Genomic DNA, 18,361 nt, shown 5'->3' on the forward strand with positions numbered 1-18,361 from the left:
GTGGCCAACACAGCCTGGTGTTGAACACTCTAACTGTAGAAATGACAGTGGAATTCAGGAGGTATTCTTCAACACAGTTACCCATCACATTGTCCAACTGTCTTGTGTCAACAGTCGAGACCTTCAAATTCTAGAGAATTAAAGCCTTACAAGACCTGAAGTGGGTGACGACCATGAACTTCTTCTTTTTCTTTCGGCTTGACTTGTTAGGGGTCGCCACAGTGTTTCATCTTTTTCCATCCAAACCTATCTCATGCATCTTCCTCTCTAAAACCCACTGTCCTCATTTCCTCCCTCACCACATCCATCAACCTTTTCTTTGGTCTTCCTCTCGCTCTTTTGCCTGGCAGCTCCATCCTCAGCACCCTTCTATCAATATACTCACTCTCTCGCCTCTGAACATGTCCAAATTATCGAAGTCTGCTATCTCTAACCTTGTCTCGAAAACATACAACTTTGGCTGTCCCTCTAATGAGCTTATTTCTAATCCTATCCAACCTGTTCACACCAAGCGAGAACCTCAGCCTCTTTATTTTTGCTACCTACAGTTCTGCTTCCTGTTGTTTCTTCAGAGCCACCGTTTCTAATCTGTACATCATGCCCTCACCGCTGTTTTATAAACTTTGCCCTTCATCCTAGCAGAGACTCTTCTGTCACATAGAACACCAGACACCTTCTTTCAACAGAAGGTGAACGTCAACTCCATCCTCAAAAAAGAAAGGCAAAGGATGTACTTCTTCATGTTTCTGCGGAAGCACAGCCTGTCACAAGAGCTGCTGAGACAGTTCTATACAGCGGTCATCAAATCAGTTCTATGTACCTCCATCACAGTCTGGTTTGGGGCTGCCACAAAGAAGGACAAACTCTGAGTGCAACGGACTATCAAAACCACTGAACAGATTGTCGGGACCACTCTTCACACCCTTGAAGACTTGCACGCCACTAGAGCTAGGACAAGAGCGAGCAGGATCCATTCGGACACTCCACATCCTGGCCACCAGCTCATCCAGCTCCTTCCGTCGGGTAGGCGCTACCAATCAATGCAAATCAAAACTAGCAGGCATTGAAACTGTTTTTTCCCTTGGGCAATTAGGACATTAAATTCTTGATCAGTGAACCTACTATTTTCTGCCTTTTGCCATTGTTGGGACACACACTCACATCCTACTGGGCCAATCAGTATTAGTATTAGTAATACAGTGCTCAAATACTCATTTTCTTCACTCTTTATACTGTAGACTATTGCGCAATTCGTCACTTTAAACTGCTCCCTTTGCACTATTGTCATTGCACTGGTCTACAGTGAAGAAAATAAGTGTTTGATCACCCTGCTATATTGCAAGTTCTCCCACTTGGAAATTATGGAGGGGTCTGAAATATTCATTGTAGGTCCATGTCCACTGTGAGGGAGATAATCTAAAAAGAAAAATCCAGAAATTACAATATATGATTTTTTTTAAAACGATTTATTTGTGTCCTACAGCTGCAAATAAGTATTTGAACGCCTGTCTATCAGCTAGAATTCTGCCCCTCAAAGACCTGTTACCTGTTACTGTTAAACTCCACTCCATGCATTATCCTGATTTAGATGTACCTGTATGAGGTCGTTAGCTGCATAAAGCACCTGTCCACCCCATACAATCAGTAAGACTCAAACTTGTAATATGGCCAAGTCCAAAGAGCTGTCTAAAGACACCAGAGACAAAATTGTACAACTCCACACGGCTGGAAAGGGCTACAGAGAAATTGCCAAGCAGCTTGGTGAAAAAAGGTCCACTGTTGGAGCAATCATTAGAAAATGGAAGAAGCTAAACATGATGGTCACTCTCAACCGAAGTGGAGCCCATTAAATATATCACCTCGTGGGTTCTCAGTGATCCTTAGAAAGGTGAGGAATCAGCCCAGGATTACACGACAGGACTTGGTGAATGACCTGAAAAGAGCTGGGACCACCATTTCCAAGGTGACTGTTGGTAATACACTAAGACGTCATGATTTGAAATCATGCATGGCACGGAAGGTTCCCCTGCTTAAACCAGGACATGTCAACGCCCGTCTTAAGTTTGCCAATGACCATTTGGAGGATACAGAGAAGGCATGGGAGAAAGTTTTGTGGTCAGATGAGACCAAAATGGAACTTTTTGGTCATAATTCCACTAACCGTGTTTGGAGGAAGACGAATGATGAGTTCCAGAAACCTGTCTGATCTAGAGAAGATCTGTGTGGAGGAGTGGGCCAAAATCCCTCAAGCAGTATGTGCAAACCTGGTGAACAACTACAGGAAACGTTCGACCTCTGTAATTGCAAACAGGAGCTACTGTACCAAATATTAACATTGGTTTTCTCAGGTGTTCAAATACTTATTTGCATCTGTATCACAAAAATAAATCATTTAAAAAATCATACATTGAGATTCCTGGATTTTTCTTTTTAGATTATGTCTCTCACAGTGGACATGCACCTACGATGAAAAATTCCAGCCCCTCCATGATTTCTAAGTGAGAGAACTTGCAATATAGCAGGGTGTTCAAATTCTTATTTTCTTCACTGTTTAATGGTGAACCGCGACTGGGTATGGCAATCTGTATAATCTTAACATAATGTGGGGCATTGAGGGAATCTAACTGCTCTAAATGCTAGAAGACTGCATTTTTGCACAACTGTGACTCTTGTCAGGAATAGTTTCCTATTAATTGAATGTCTGTTGTTCTTGGTTCTTAATAGTCTGTTTGTCAGACTGCCAGAGTCAAATTCCTTGTGTGCTGTTACATACTTGGCCATTAAATCTGATTCTGGACTTAAAAATTATGTCTGCAGGAAAATTATTGTAATTTTAGACTCTTTCCAATAGCTTATTTGATTTTCAGACAGATTTTGTCCCCCCTCCATATATATAGTAGGTTCAAACCTGAATGAGCCTGTTGAAATCAGTGACAGAAGAGCACAATTCCTTCTATGAGTACGTGTTTTTGGTTGCTTCACAAATTCATATTATTGGTCTCTGTCTGTTAATTTTATGCAATATTAACTCATTTCAATTGGTTAACATAGCTTCTGAACAAATTTATGAATACTCTCAAATGATCAAAATGTCTGAGAAGTTAGTAAAACATCTTGTTTCATCTTTCTGAGTTCTGATATTATTTGAAATGACTTCAAGTTTCATTATCTTGAGTAAAAAACAGATGATGAGGCCTTGCAAGTGAAATATAGGGCATCTGGAGGCTATAGGTACTTCAATGCCCACAACATTTACTTGTACAATCTAATGACAGCCAATTCAAAAGATGCATCAAAAATACCTCCCAAAAATATATATATATTTCACCCATATTTTTGTTATTGTTGTTTGCATTTCTGGCTATTTGCTAAAAAAGGGGACGACTTTTTTGTGCAGGTGAAGGCTTCCAAATGTTGAAGTCTGGGGGATGGGTGGTTGACTAGCGAAGCCTCACCTGGATGTCGGTTGGAATCAACGACACACTGACTCTGCGTCGACATCCATTCTAGAAAAGAGCAGGCCATTGAAACATGAGCATGGCAGCTATTTTACCACGAACACATGGAGTGATACCTGTTGAAAGCTTTTCTTCCAGCTGTCACTTTCATCTGGAACTTAGCGTGAAACAAATTAGGTCAAGTCATATACAGTATTGGAAAACAAAACAAATTTTTTGAGACGAATGATGATGGACCGAAAGGAACTCCAGGCTCATCAATAGTCCTGCAGGAGTTTTGCTGCTGGATCATCTTTTTGGCCTCCTCCAGGTCTGCCTCATGTCGTTCCAGTCGCCTCTTCACATTCTCCACGTGAGCCACCATCAGCTCCACTGCCCGACTCACACGAGCCTCCTGTTGTAGCAACCGTTATACGCTCACTGGTCAAGTATTGTTGACACCGACCATTTAAGACAATCACTCAAAGCCAGACCAAATAGGATGAAGACTTTTGATTGTATTGCATCATTAATTAATTTCCAAAATGTTTTTTCTTTTCATCTAATACTACGAAGTCCCATATGTGCATAACATTGTGAATTCCTGTGATCAAACCAGGCTCCAAAAAAATGTCTTCCCTGTTTAACGTTAATCATTGTTACATGGTTAGCTAACTTTTTCATTACAAGTTCTCATATAGCACCACATTTCCCCTCTTGTTGCCCTGTCATTTGTTTTTTCGTCATCTACAAAGACACATAGAAGCCCCTTCTGACCTTGCCTGTACAGAACTTCTCTGGGTTCAACATATGAGCACTGGAATTTGCCCTAATTATCTGCTTCTTAAAAAAACAGCCAACTTCAACTGGACTTCACTGAACGAATTGTCTGCACCACACTACCCACTTTCAAGGGCTTGCACGCAACGCGAACTAGGTCCAGAGCAAGCAGGATCTTTCGGACCCTACACATCCTGGTAACCCCCTCTTCTAGCTCCTTCCATTGGGAAAGCGCTACAGATCAATGAAAGTCAAAAGTAGCAGGCACGTGAACAGTTTTTTCCCTCTGGTAATTAAGTCATTAAGTGAAAATTCTTGATCAGCTAACCTATTTTTCTGCCTTGTGGCATGTTAGGACACTCACTCACATCCTGCTGGTCCAATCAGTATTAGTATTAGTATATACAGTGAAGAAAATAAGTATTTGAACACCCTGCTATATTGCAAGTTCTCCTACTTAGAAATCATGGAGGGGTGGGAAATTTTCATTGTAGGTGTATGTTCATTGCGAGGGAGATAATCTAAAAAAAAAATCAAAAAATCACAATGTATGATTTTTTTAAACGATTTATTTGTGTGATATATCTGCAAATAAGTATTTGAACACCTGTCTATCAGCTACACTTCTGACCCTCAGAGACCTGTTAGTCTGCCTTTATAAGTCCACCTCCACTCCATGTCTTATCCTGAATCAGATGCACCTGTGTGAGGTTGGTAGCTGCATAAAGACACCTGTACACCCCATACAATCAGTAAGACTCAAACTTGTAACATGGCCAAGACCAAAGAGCTGTCCAAAGACACCAGGGACAAAATTGTACAACTCCACACGGCTGGAAAGGGCTACAGAGAAATTGCCAAGCAGCTTGGTGAAAAAAGGTCCACTGTTGGAGCAATCATTAGAAAATGGAAGAAGCTAAACATGATGGTCACTCTCAATCGAAGTGGAGCCCATTAAATATATCACCTTGTGGTGTCTCAATGATCCTTAGAAAGGTAAGGAATCAGCCCAGGACTACACGACAGGACTTGTTCAATGACGTGAAAAGGGCTGGGACCATCATTTCCAAGGTGACTGTTGGTAATACACTAAAACGTCATGGTTTGAAATCATGCATGGCAAGGAAGGTTCCCCTGCTTAAACCAGGACATGTCAAGTCCCATTTTAAATTCGCCAATGACCATTTGGATAATTCAGAGGAGGCATGGGAGAATGTTTTGTGGTCAGATGAACCGAAAGTGGAACTTTTGGTCACAATTCCACTAACTGTTTGGAGGAAGACGAATGATGAGTTCCGTCCCAAGAACACCATCCATACTGTGAAGCATGGGGGTGGTAACATCATGCTTTGGGGGTGTTTATCCGCACATGGGACAGGACGACTGCATTGTATTAAGGAGAGGATGCCCCCGGCTATGTATTGTGAGATTTTGAGGAACAACCTCTTTCCCTCAGTCACAGCAGTGAAGATGGGTTCATGGCTGGGTCTTTCAAGGTGACAATGACCTGAAGCACACAGCCTTGAAAACCAAGTTGTGGCTCCGTATGAAGGATATCAAGGTTCTGGCATGGCCTACCCAGTCTCCAGACTTAAACCCAATAGAAAATATTTGGAGGGAGCAGAAACTCTGTGTTTCTCAGTGACAGCCCAGAAACCTGTCGGATCTAGAGAAGATCTGTGTGGAGGAGTGGGCCAAAATCCCTCCTGCAGTGTGTCCAAACCTGGTGAATAACTACAAAGAAAGTTTTGACCTCTGTAATTGCAAACAAAGGCCAATGTACCAAATATTAAGATTGGTTTTCTTGCAGCTGTATCACACAAATAAATTGTTAAAAAATCATACATTGTAATTTCTGGGTTTTTCTTTTTAGATTATCTCTCTCACAGTGAATGAACATGCACCAACAATGAAAATTTCCGACCCCTCCATGATTTCTATGTGGGAGAATTTGCAATATAGCAGGGTGTTCAAATACTTATTTTCTTCACTGTATATATATATTTTTTTATTTTTTAAATATTATTTATTTGTACATTTTGTAGAGCGCACAATTTGTCACTTTAAACTGCGCCCTTTGCACAATTGGCACCGTTGACACACTTGTCTATATATATCAGATTTTACATCTTGCACGTCTTATGAGGAATAGTTTCTATAAACACAAATGTCTGTAGTTCTTTGTTCTTGTTGCTCTGTTGTTCCTTGTTCTTTGTTCTGAATGTCGTACCAGAGCAGCACCGACTGCCGGAGAAAAATTCCTTGTGTGTTTTCACACACTTGGCCATTAAACCTGATTCTGATTCTGAATTTCAGTGATGGATCCTGCCGACTCCCTTCCTGGAAGCCATCACCATAACGTGGTGGAGGGGTTTCTGTGTCCCATTGATCCTAGGAGCTAAGTTGCCAGGGGCTTCACTCCCCTGTTAGGGTCACCCATGACAAACAGGTCCTGGGTGAGGGCTCAGACAAAGCACAACTGTGAGTCTCCTAGGATGAAAGACTTAAATGGATCGACATTTCTTTTTACTGGACGCGGGTCAGCGGGGCCCCCCTCAGGAACCAGGTCGAGAGGTGAGGCTCAAAGGCCTGCACCCAAGGGCCCTGGTCGGGCACAGGCCAAATGGGTAACATGGGTCCCTCTTCCCATGGGCTCACCACCTGTGGCATAGGGGTCAGGTGCAGTGCGAGCTAGGTAGTGGCTGAAGGCAACGACCTTGGCGATCCGATCCCCGATTACAGAAGCAGGCACTAGGGACGTGGAATGTGACCTCTCAGTAGGGAAGGAGTTTTAGCTGTTGTATCAGGTCAGGACGTTACGACTATATATGGTCGGCCTTACCTCTACACACCATTTGGGCTCTGGTACTTGTCCTCTCAAGTCGGGTTGGACTCTCCTACACTCTTGAGCTGCCCACAGTAAGGGGCACTGAGAAAACTGGGTATACTTATTGCCCCTCGGCTCAGTGCTTGTACGTTGGGGTTCACCCTGGTGGACAAGAGGGTAGCCTCCCTCGACCTTCAGATAGGGGACTGCTCCTGACTGTAGTTTGTGCCAATTCACCAAACAGCAGTTCAGACTACCCACCCTTTTTGGAGTCTTTAGAGAGGATGCACGAGTGTGCCCCATTGTTCTGCTGGGAGACTTAAATGCTCACTGGGGAGAATGACAAAGAGACTTGGAAAGGTTGTGATTGGGAGGTCCGGGCCCCCCACGACCACCATTACCTGATCAGTGTTCTGTTATTGGATTTCTGTGTTTATCACAGATTGCCCATAAAAAACACCATGTTCAAGAATAAGGGTGTCACCACATGCACTTGGCACCAAGACACCATAGATTACAGTTCGATGATCGACTGCAGCTGACTGTGAAACAGCTGGCCTGAGAATCACCAACTCCAAATCTGAGACTATTGTCCACAGTAAGAAAAGGGTGGCGTGCCCTCTCCAGATTGACAGATTTCAGTATCAACAGTGATACGGACTTTGTATCAGTCTGTTGTGGTAAAGAAGGGGCTAATTCTAAAGGAAAAGCTCGCAATTTATGATCTATGTTTTCCCCTCACCTCTGGTTACGAGCTGTGGGTCATGACAGAAACAACAACATCCTGGATACAATTGGCCGAAATAATTTTCTTGGTTCTCCCGTAGAGATACTTTGAGCTCAGAGTAGTGCCACTTTTCCTCTGCAATGAGAGGAATCATATGTGGTGGTTGGGGCATCTGATTCAGATGCCTCCTGGAGACCTCTCTGGTGAGGTGTTCCACGCACCGGAGGGAGATCCAGGAGATGGCCCAAGACACACTGGAGAGACTATGTCTCTTGGCTGGCCGAGGAATGCCTTGACATCCCCCCAGAAGAGCTGAATGTAGTGGCTGGGGAGAGGGAAGCCTGGGCTTACTTATCCACCCAATTTCATGTTAATCGGTGAAACTAGTTTCTTTGTCAAATGTTTTCGAAGTTTCCACAGGGTGCAAATGTGTTTTGGGAGGGATCATATGCCTACAAGTCAGTTAAAATGTATCACACAAATAAATCATTAAAAAAAATTATACTTTGTGATTTCTGGATTTTTCTTTTTAGATTATCTCTCTCACAGTGGACATGCACCTACGATGAAAATGTCTGACCCCTCCATGATTTCTAAGTGGGAGAACTTGCAATGTAGCAGGGTGTTAAAACACTTGTTTTCTTCACTGTATAATCCTCTAATCATCAATTTTCCTGGGGTTAGGTTGCCAGGGCAACTACTGAACCAGGGAGGCCCAGAACTGCCTCGCCCCAGCCACTTCGTCAATCTATTCTGGGGGATCCCGGCACATTTTCATTTCAGATGAGGGATATAGTCTCTCTCAAGCATGCCATGGGTCTTCCCGAGAGCCTCCTCCTGGAGGGTAGTACCTAGAACATCTCACCCACGACTGAGCCACCTCCTCTTGTTGCTCTCAATGTAGGGTATACAGACCCTTTACAAAAAAAATAAAAAAATAGAATAACATGGAAAAGTTCATTTATTTCCATAATTCTCTGAAAATAGTTGAACATTCATCGATTAGATACAGAGCCCAAAAAAATAAATAATTTCAAGAATTTATTTTAGCATCATTTGGGCTTCCGGCTAATAAAACCTAAAAATCAGGATTTCAGAATATAGTATTAGAATATTCTAACTAAATTACCATTTACTTCTTAGTTTTTGTAGAAAAAAAATGAGGGTTACATTAAATCAATCAAAATAAGGTACTTGACAGTCAAGGTAATTAGAGAGACAGGCAGGAGAGTACTTGGTGTGTCTTCTGGTAGGAAAGGGGAGAAGGAGACTTGGTGGTGGAACCCCAAAATACAGGGAGTCATACAAGGAAAGAGATTAGCGAAGAAGAAGCGGGACACTGAGAGGACTGTGGAAAGGCGAAATGAGAACATCGAGATGCGACGGAGGGCAAAGGTAGAAGTGGCAAAGGCTAAACAAGAGGCAAATGACGACATGTACACCAGATTGGATACGAAAGAAGGAGAAAGGGATCGCTACAGGTTGGCCAGACAGAGGGATAGAGATGGGAAGGATGTGCAGCAGGTAAGGGTGATTAAGGATAGAGATGGAAATGTGTTGACTGGTGCCAGTAGTGTGCTAAATAGATGGAAAGAATACTTTGAGAAGTTGATGAATGAAGAAACTGAGAGAGAAGGAAGAGTTGAAGAGGCTGTGAAGGACCAGGAAGTGCCAATGATTACTAAGGGGGAAGTCAGAAAAGCACTAGAAAGGATGAAAAATGGAAAGGCAGTTGGTCCTGATGACATACCGGTAGAGGTATGGAAGCAATTTGGAGAGATGGCTGTGGAGTTTTTGACCAGCTTATTCAACAGTATACTAGCGGGTGAAAAGATGCCTGAAGAATGGAGAAAAAGTGTTCTAGTTCCCATTTTTACGAACAAAGGCGATTTTCAGAGCTGTGGGAATTATCGAGGAATAAAGTTGATGAGCCACACAATGAAGTTATGGAAATGAGTAGTTGAGGCTAGACTCAGGACAGAAGTAAGTATCTATGAGCAACAGTATGGTTTCATGCCTAGAAAGAGTACCACAGATGCATTATTTGCCCTGAGGATGCTAGTGGAAAATTACAGAGAAGGTCAGAAGGAGCTACATTGTGTCTTTGTGGATCTAGAGAAAGCCTATGACAGAGTACCAAGCGAGGAACTGTGGTACCGCATGCGTAAGTCTGGTGTGGCAGAGAAGTATTTTAAAATAGTACAGGACATGTATGATGGCAGCAGAACAATGGTGAGGTGTGCCTTAGGTGTGACAGATGAATTTAAGGTGGAGGTGGGACCCTTCCTGTTTGCAGTGGTAATGGATAGGCTGACAGATGAGGTTAGACTGGAATCCCCTTGGACCATGATGTTCGCAGATGATATTGTGATCTGCAGTGAAAGCAGGGAGCATGCAGAGTAACTATTACATGCACTGGAAAGGAGAGGAATGAAGATTAGCCGAAGTAAAACAGAATATATGTGCGTGAATGAGAAAGGTGGAGGGGGAAGAGTGAGGCTACAGGGAGAAGAGATAGCGAGGGTGGACGACTTCAAATATTTAGGGTCAACAATCCAGAGCAATGGTGAGTGTGGTAAGGAAGTGAAGAAACGGGTCCAAGCAGGTTGGAAAGGGTGGGGGAAGGTGTCTGGTGTGTTATGTGACAGAAGAGTCTCTGCTAGGATGAAGGGCAAAGTTTACAAAACAGTAGTGAGGCCGGCTATGATGTACGGATTTGAGACGGTGGCACTGAAGAAACAACTGCAAACAGAACTGGAGGTAGCAGAAATGAAGATGTTAAGGTTCTCGCTCGGAGTGAGCAGGTCGGATAGGATTAGAAATGAGCTCATTAGAGGGACAGCCAAAGTTGGATGTTATGGAGACAAGATTCGAGAGAGCAGACTTCAATTGTTTGGAGATGTTTAGAGGCGAGAGAGTGAGTATATTGGTGGAAGGGTGCTGAGGATGGAGCTGCCAGGCAAAAGAGCGAGAAGAAGACCAAAGAGAAGGTTGATGGGTGTGGTGAGGGAAGACATGAGGGCAGTTGGGGTTAGAGAGGAAGATGCAGGAGATAGGTACGATGGAAAAAGATGACACGCTGTGGCGACCCCTAACAGGACAAGCCGAAAGGAAAAGAAGAAGAAGGTTGGGAATCCCTTTGCGCCATGGCATTGAAGTTATCAGCCTGTGGCTTTGCCTGTGTGTGGAAACCCCTGGGCCTTTATTCCCAAATGAAAGGCACGCTTTACTTTGATCAGAAGAGGACCTTGGATCACTGGCCAACAGTCCAGTCCTTCTTCTCAGTGCCCCAGTTGAGACCCTTCCTACACTGGCTCAGGGTCAGAAGTGGCTTGAGAAACCTTATAGTTGCACCCCATCTCCTTGATGCATCTGAATGTTTTTTTTTTTTGTTGTTTTTTTTTTTTTTTAGATGTGACTCCCAGCTCAGTCCACTCTTTCTGGATCTCTATTCGATTTTAATTTATCTGTTGAACAATGCACTGGAGCTATGGTTATCTCTTTTGTTGATGCATCTTCTCCTGCCACATTTTATCCTTCCATTCTTGTCCTCTGACTTTCCATTAATATGCTCGGACACAGCACTCTGTGAACAGCCACCCTCCTTAACTATGAACTTTTATGGCTTACCAGGGTATCAGTGGTGCTCTTCTGACCAGTTGTCAAGTCTGCAGTCTTCCCCATATTGAACCCACCTGAGACAATTGAATGAAACTGAAGCAATTTAATGACTCCTGGGGAAACCAGTGCAGATTGCTTTGAGTTTAGTACATGAGCTGGAAGTCCAAATTATGTAAATAATAAACACATAAATACTTGAAGTTGATGGAATTGTCCCGAATTTCTAGAAAAATTAACGTTTTGAAGGGAATTATGGAAATAAACTTTTGGATGATATTCAATTTTTTGGAAAAGGTCTATATTTCTCTGGGCCAGTCCCAGATTTCAGCAGTTTGTACGTCTGTGTAAACTTCAGGGGAACATTATTGCTCTCTCTTATCAAGTTTGGAATAAATCTGTTCATATGAGGCAGCATTACAATAGTTTGATGATCAATGGAGATGTCCAATTTTCGTCACCACAGTCTGTCCACCACGTGATGATCAAACAGTACACATAGCACACATTCAGTTGGTTTTACAGTTCACTATATCATTATCATTCTCTCTGACATTTCCTGATTCTGAATCATCCAGTTAACCCCATAAGAAGATCAGGTTCGTATACGAAGCTAGCAATTTTGTCACACCACTCCCTGTTGGCATTAGGTGATAAAGTCACAGTGTGATCATAAGAGGACTTTATAACCATTTCCTTTTCATGGCTAACACTCCAACTGATCATTAAACTTTGAGACCATTCTTCACCTAGTCTTGTATTTCCATCTGTCTAAGATAAAGAAAGGGAACTTGAATGCCTGTGTATACCTGGTGCACCGCTCCAAGAACCTCAGCTCTGTTGGAGATGCGCTCCACAGTACCAGTGATGATGTCCAGAGACAACTCAAGCCTCTGCAGGATTTTACTGCGCTTGCTATCCAGACATAGGCCCTTTAGTGTCTGTAAAAAAAATAAAAATAAAAAAATTTAAAAACTCCAGCACTTTACTGTAGTTCTCTATACTGTACATTCTCTTTATTCTACATCCTCTTGGTGCTCATGTTTCTTTTAAATTGCTTTTGTATACACAATGTTGCATCTTAAGCGTGATTGTCCACCCATTGACTGTGTAAATTTTATTTGGCAGCCTGGTGATGAAGTGCTGCCTCCATAAGTGAAAATACAAATGATGCTTTTACAACAGGCAGTCAGAAGAGGTAGGAATAAAGAAGACAATTTAACTTAACCTACAAATAATCTTTATTTTTGTAACTAAAATCTCTGTGGTTTGTAGTTTAAATACTTGCTTGAAGATTTTTTTTAAAGTTTTGTTGAAAGCTATGATCTACTTTTTTTTTTTTAAAGGCATTTTCATCAAGCCACTAATAGAGATGACACAGTGCTGATTAAGCCTTGTTATATTTATATCTTATATTTATATCTTAGCTATATATATATATATATATAATTATTATATATGTCAGTATCTTAATTATATATTTAGTGCATGCCCTTTGAATTTCCTTAGATGGCCTGGTTGGGGGGGGCACCTGAAATGATGGCATGGGAATGATGCATGTCCTTCAAAATACAGTAAAAATGTAGCAAAATTACAAATAGGGGTATTAAGTGCATTTCATATGTCATATTGAACGACTGCAGTTTTGTTGTAATGGTGAATCTAAGTTTAGCGAGGAGGGAGGGGACACCAAAAGTTACATATTACAGCTTTAAAACTGTCCTCTAACTGTCAGCCGTTTCAAAAATAACACCATTGGGCTTCATTTTCTAATCGTGCTGGTGCAGAGATTTGTGGTTAAATCGCATGCACACATTTCACACACAAACCCATGATTGATCAATATTTCCCGACTTGTTTTTGCCCATTCTCTGCAAAAAAAAAAAGAGATCATCTGCAGATCAATGTGTCTCCACAAAAAATGCAGGATCAGCTAGGGTATATCCATCAAAGAAACATCCCAAGATGCACAATGTATTGGAACAACATTAATGAAAACAATAAAAGTCCAAAAAAATCCAACCATCCATTTTCTTAGCCACTTATCCTCACAAGGGTTGAGGGAGTGATGGAGCCTATCCCAGCTGTTCAACGGGCAGGAGGCAGGGTACACTCTGAACTGATTGCCAGCCAATTGCAGGGCACATGGAGACAGACAGCAGTTACTCTCACAATTACACCTAGGGGCAATTTAGAGTGTCCAATTAGTGTTGCATGTTTTTGGGATGTGGAAGGAAACCGTAGTGCCAGGAGAAACCCCACACAGGCACGGAGACAATAATAACTCAAACTAGAAATTTACAAATGGACTGACTGTCCTAAAAAAAAAACAATTAAAAGGACACTTTCATTACTGATAACCTTATCCCGTTCAAAGCAAAGCAAATTTATTTGTATAGCGTATTTTTACATAATTTCAAGACAGCGTGTTGCTGGTTTTTGCTACTGAACAGTTTCCTCCACAGTTTTTCGGTCAACTGTATCAAATTCTCACGTGATAATAGAGCTTTGCCAGGGTGGCTTCAGATGTGGTATGCCTCCTGCCTGATGAGAGAGAGAGAGAAAATGTCAGAATGAGCTACAATGTGTCTTTGTGGATCTAGAGAAAGCCTATGAGAGAGTACCAAGAGAGGACATAAAGTACTGCATCTGTAATTCTGTTGTAGTCAAAAAAAAATTTAGAATAGTACAGAACATCTATGAGGGTAGCAGAACACTGGTGAGTTGTGCTGTAGGTGTGACAGAGGAATTTAAGGTAGAGGTGGACTTGCATCAGGGATCAGCTCTAAGCCCCCTACTGTTTATGGATGTAATAGATAGGCTGACAGATGAGGTTAGACTGGAATCCCTTTGGACCATGATTTTCGCCGATGACATCTCCAGTGAAAGCAGGGAGTAGGGGGAGGAACAATTAGAAAGATGGAGTCAGGCACTGGAAAGGAGAGGAGTGAAGATTAGCCAAAATATAACGGAATACATGTGCATGGAGGAAGAGGGAGACTCCAGAATGAAGCGATAGCAAGGGTGGAAGACTTCCACAATCCAGAGCAATGATGAGTGCGGTAAGACAGTGAAGAAACGGGTCAGGTTGGAACAGCTGGTAGAAGGTGTCTGGTGTGTTATATGACATAAGGGTCTCTGCTAGGATGAAGGGCTGAGTTTATAAAACAGTGCTGAGAACAGCCATACTGTATGGTTTAGAGACGGGGGCACCGAAGAGACAAGAGGAAGCAGAGCTAGAGGTGACATAAATTAAGATGTTGAGGTTCTCGCTACAAGGGAGCAGGTATTATAGTATTAGAAATGAGCTCATTAGAGGGATAGCCAAAGTTAGATGCTTTGGAGATAAGGTTCGAGAGAGCAGACTTCAATGCTTTAGACATTTCCAGAGGTGAGAGAGTGAGTATATTGGTAGAAGCTTGCTGAGGATGGAGCTGCCAGGCAAAAGAGCAAGAGGAAGACCAAAGAGAAAGTTGATGGATGTTATGTGGGAAGACATGAGGACGGTGAGTGTTAGAGAGGAAGATGCACGGCTTACATGGAAAAAGATGTTGTGCTGTGGCAACGCCTAACAGGACAAGCCGAAAGAGAAAGAAGTTCATGGCAGTTAATGGTAGCCTCCCACTCCTGTGTTATAACACCGTGCCTCCCCTATGGAGGGCGCCCCGGAATTTTAAAACCACTGCCCGAGCTAATCCCTGTATGTCATGGTGGCAAAAACTGTACAATGTCTCCACAGTTTTGGGAAAGATGAGCTGAGAAGTATTTTGGATGAGCTGAGAAGTGGTTTGCAAAGCTTTTAAGACATCTGAGATTTTTTTTTTTTTATTGTGGGGAAAATGCAAAACAATACTCATTTAAAGTCTTCCTCTGCTGTGCACTTTGTACCTCAAGCGTTTCTCTGCTTCTAGAAAGCTCGAGCTGGATATTCTCCTCTGCCAGGTTGCGGCCGTGCTCTTCTGCCTGGAGCCTTTGCTTCAAGGTGTATTGGTCACAGCAGAAGGCCAAGGCAATCTGAGAGAAGGTCTTCTGTAGGGAAGAACCAGAATGTCCAAAACAAACACAATTGCAGTAACTTTGGCTTTTTACGATAATGCATTAATGTACATACTGATTGATACCATTTGGAATGTATCAGCACTCCGATGGTATTTTTAAATCTTATGTGACTCCATTCACTCAGTAAACAAGTACGACTCTCCTCTCGATGAAAAGTTTCCTGTGATTTCTCAATGTCGTGTCAGTCCATGGGTTTTTAGACACTTTTGATGTATCTTTAGAATTACAGTAGGCCCAAATTGATTTTGCAGCACCGCTGATTGGTCTGGTCTCACTCATGTCCACATGTTAAGTAATGAGACTCAAATAAGGACTGGATGTTGACTAGTGAGTTGTAGCAGCTAACTTCTTGATTTTCTAATGCTGTAAAAAATAGACACTTACTTCCAAATCAATCTCTGACATCTCCACACTGTAAAGAAAACAAAAGTTCAGTTTTTTGTTTTTTAAAAGTCACAGCCAAAAGATATACTAAACATGTTTTGTGGATGCCAGGCTGAGACCTGCTGAGGCCCACTCGATCTATGATGGACAGCTCGTCCCAGTTAGACGTTTGTGTCTCCTGACTGTTTTCTGCAATTTAAAAATCACGTCAGTGTTGCAACACTACTAATATTGAAACACTTCAGTATTAAATTAATTTTGGATTAGCATTTGTAAAGTGTCACACGCTGAAAACAACAGCAACATTTGGTCACATTTAGTTTCAAACAGGAGGCTTGGTGCAGAGTGGTTTGAACATCTTCCCTAACCCACACAGGCACGGGTAGAACACATAAACTCCACACAGGCGGGGCCGGGATCGAACCCTGGACCTCGGAACTCTGAGGCCAACACTTTACAGCTGCTCCACCGTGCCACCCAACCTAGATATCGCATACAGTATATTAAATACAATGATAAATTACATAAATGTAAAATCTATAGGTTTCAAATGAAAGTAAATATAAAGTTGATATACAAAACTGACAAAGTCAATTAGGTCTATCTTTATGTAGTTAATTAACACAAAAAGACCCCCCCCCATTCCCACACACACACACAAAATTATTTGGTTGATTATTTTGAGATTTTTTAACTCAGACCATTCTAAAATAGGCAGGGATAAACCATCAACATGCATTTTTGGGATTGGCTCCTCCCCAAAAAGAAAAAAACAAAAGCAATTTAAAGAAAATTGACAGATAAAATGAAAAACAAAAATGCCAAAAAATTAAAATCAATGGATTGATGAATCCGGGAATAACATTCATACTGTAAGGAGGCAGGAGTCCATTCACAGCTACATAGTAATATTACGGGACTTTCTGGTGTTAGATGTGGACAAGAGGTTACTAATTGCTTCCATAAGCAGTAATGAAGAGCCGAGATCTGTTGGCTGGTTACATGAAGAGGAAGGTTATAGCATGAATTCACATCATGAAACAGTGGATGAACTCATGCGCTTATGTTTGTCATCAGTGGATCATAACAGCAACAGCAACATCCATTTTTTGAGCCGCTTATCCTCACGAGGGTCGAGGGAGCGCTGAAGCCAATTCCAGCTGTCATCGGGCAGAAGGCAGGGTACACAGTCAAAACAGTGATTGACAGACGAGCCCTCCCTTAAAACTAGACAGCTTTCAGTGATGATCTGAGGGGGCTGGTCAATGGCGCCTGTTAATTTGATTATGAACGAACTGTTCAAAGGTATTTTTGTGTCAGTTCAAATTGGTGGGCTTGGTTGATTGTTATAACAGTGACCTTTTTCAGACTCTAACTATGTGGATATAATATATTGTGTGGGTAACAAACATACTGTGTACCTTTTTAAAAAAAAAAAAAAAAAGAAATACATTTTTCAAAATCTTAAACATGAAAAATAGCTTAATACTTGAAAAGAGACTAAGACCACTCAATATTTAAAAACCTAATAACACCCTGGACATGGGACAAGTTGATCAAGATAAATCTAAAACAAAATTTTGGAAAAACTATGAGTCCTTCATCAATTCTGGCCCAAGCCCCACATACTGCTACAATCATCATTAGCTAGTGACTGTACAAAATGGTGATGCAGTCTGATATTTGTAGTACCTCCAAAGAACATTTAATTTCTCAATGAGCACTTGGCTAATTTTTGCACCTTTGCTGCTTCTAAATATTTTAAGATGTAAGATAAATTATCCTAATGAGTGGTTGGCTTTAGAAGTGTTGAGATTTAGACCATTACAACACCAATGATTACCTGTAACAAGACAAGGAACGTACCTGAATCACTGTCATGGACAGACCCCTGAAAACCTTTAGCATCCATATTCGGCTGAAAGACAACCAAGGCTATCCTATATTTACAGCATTTTAGATCCTGCTCGGGAAATTCTACTCACCCGGGGGTCCATGACACAATGGACTGGCTCCATCTATTAGACCCCAATTTGGCTACTCAGGTGGATGTAATTCCTTAGTGCTACCTGAGCTATTTTACAATGTATGGTTTGAGTTTGGACTCGCTCTCTGTTCACTACTTAGAATAGCTAATCCCATTATGAGATCCACAGTCAAAGTAGAACAGGACAAGTAGCTTTGAGTCACTTGGTTACCATGTTTCCATCCATTTTCTGAGCACCTTATCCTTACAAGGGTCATGGGAGTGCTGGAGCCAATCCCAGGTGTCATCAGGCAAGACATAGGGTACACCCTGAACTGGTTGCCAGCCAATTGCAGGGCACATGGAGAGAGACAACAGTAGCACTCACAATCACATCTAGGGGCAATTTACAGTGTCCAATGGATCTTTCCGACCTGTCGATCACTCGTACAATAATAGCCAATCAGAGAGCCGCATTGTCTTCACCCCTGACTTGACACGACCCTCCAGCCATGTTGTCCCACAAGCAATACTGGTTGTCAGTAGAGTGCGCTTGGAAACGT

General features: G+C 42.0%; 1 protein-coding gene across 3 annotated transcripts in view; it reads right to left on the reverse strand.

Moving 5' to 3' along the window:
* si:ch211-163l21.11 (inositol 1,4,5-triphosphate receptor associated 2) overlaps positions 1 to 18,115 on the reverse strand; it is a 32,562-nt gene extending 14,447 nt beyond the window's left edge. The window contains exons 1-8 of one of the 3 annotated variants that reach the window (XR_009792713.1): positions 17,818 to 18,115; positions 17,699 to 17,750; positions 15,952 to 16,021; positions 15,833 to 15,860; positions 15,278 to 15,418; positions 12,199 to 12,330; positions 3,575 to 3,852; positions 3,456 to 3,506 (exon numbers count right to left, since the gene is read on the reverse strand). Coding sequence is in view for 1 of the 3 variants with exons in the window: in XM_061805142.1 (XP_061661126.1) it covers positions 3,637 to 3,852; positions 12,199 to 12,330; positions 15,278 to 15,418; positions 15,833 to 15,860; positions 15,952 to 16,021; positions 17,699 to 17,750; positions 17,818 to 17,850 (672 nt within the window). In the remaining 2 variants the exon portion in view is untranslated. Of the gene's footprint in view, positions 1 to 3,414; positions 3,853 to 12,198; positions 12,331 to 15,277; positions 15,419 to 15,832; positions 15,861 to 15,951; positions 16,022 to 17,698; positions 17,751 to 17,817 lie in introns of those variants that run through there. The other 2 variants (XR_009792710.1, XM_061805142.1) reach the window with 2 other exon arrangements.
* Positions 18,116 to 18,361: the final 246 nt, after the last annotated feature.

The sequence above is a fragment of the Syngnathoides biaculeatus genome, chromosome 2, assembly GCF_019802595.1.
Source record: "Syngnathoides biaculeatus isolate LvHL_M chromosome 2, ASM1980259v1, whole genome shotgun sequence".
NCBI lineage: Eukaryota > Metazoa > Chordata > Actinopteri > Syngnathiformes > Syngnathidae > Syngnathoides > Syngnathoides biaculeatus.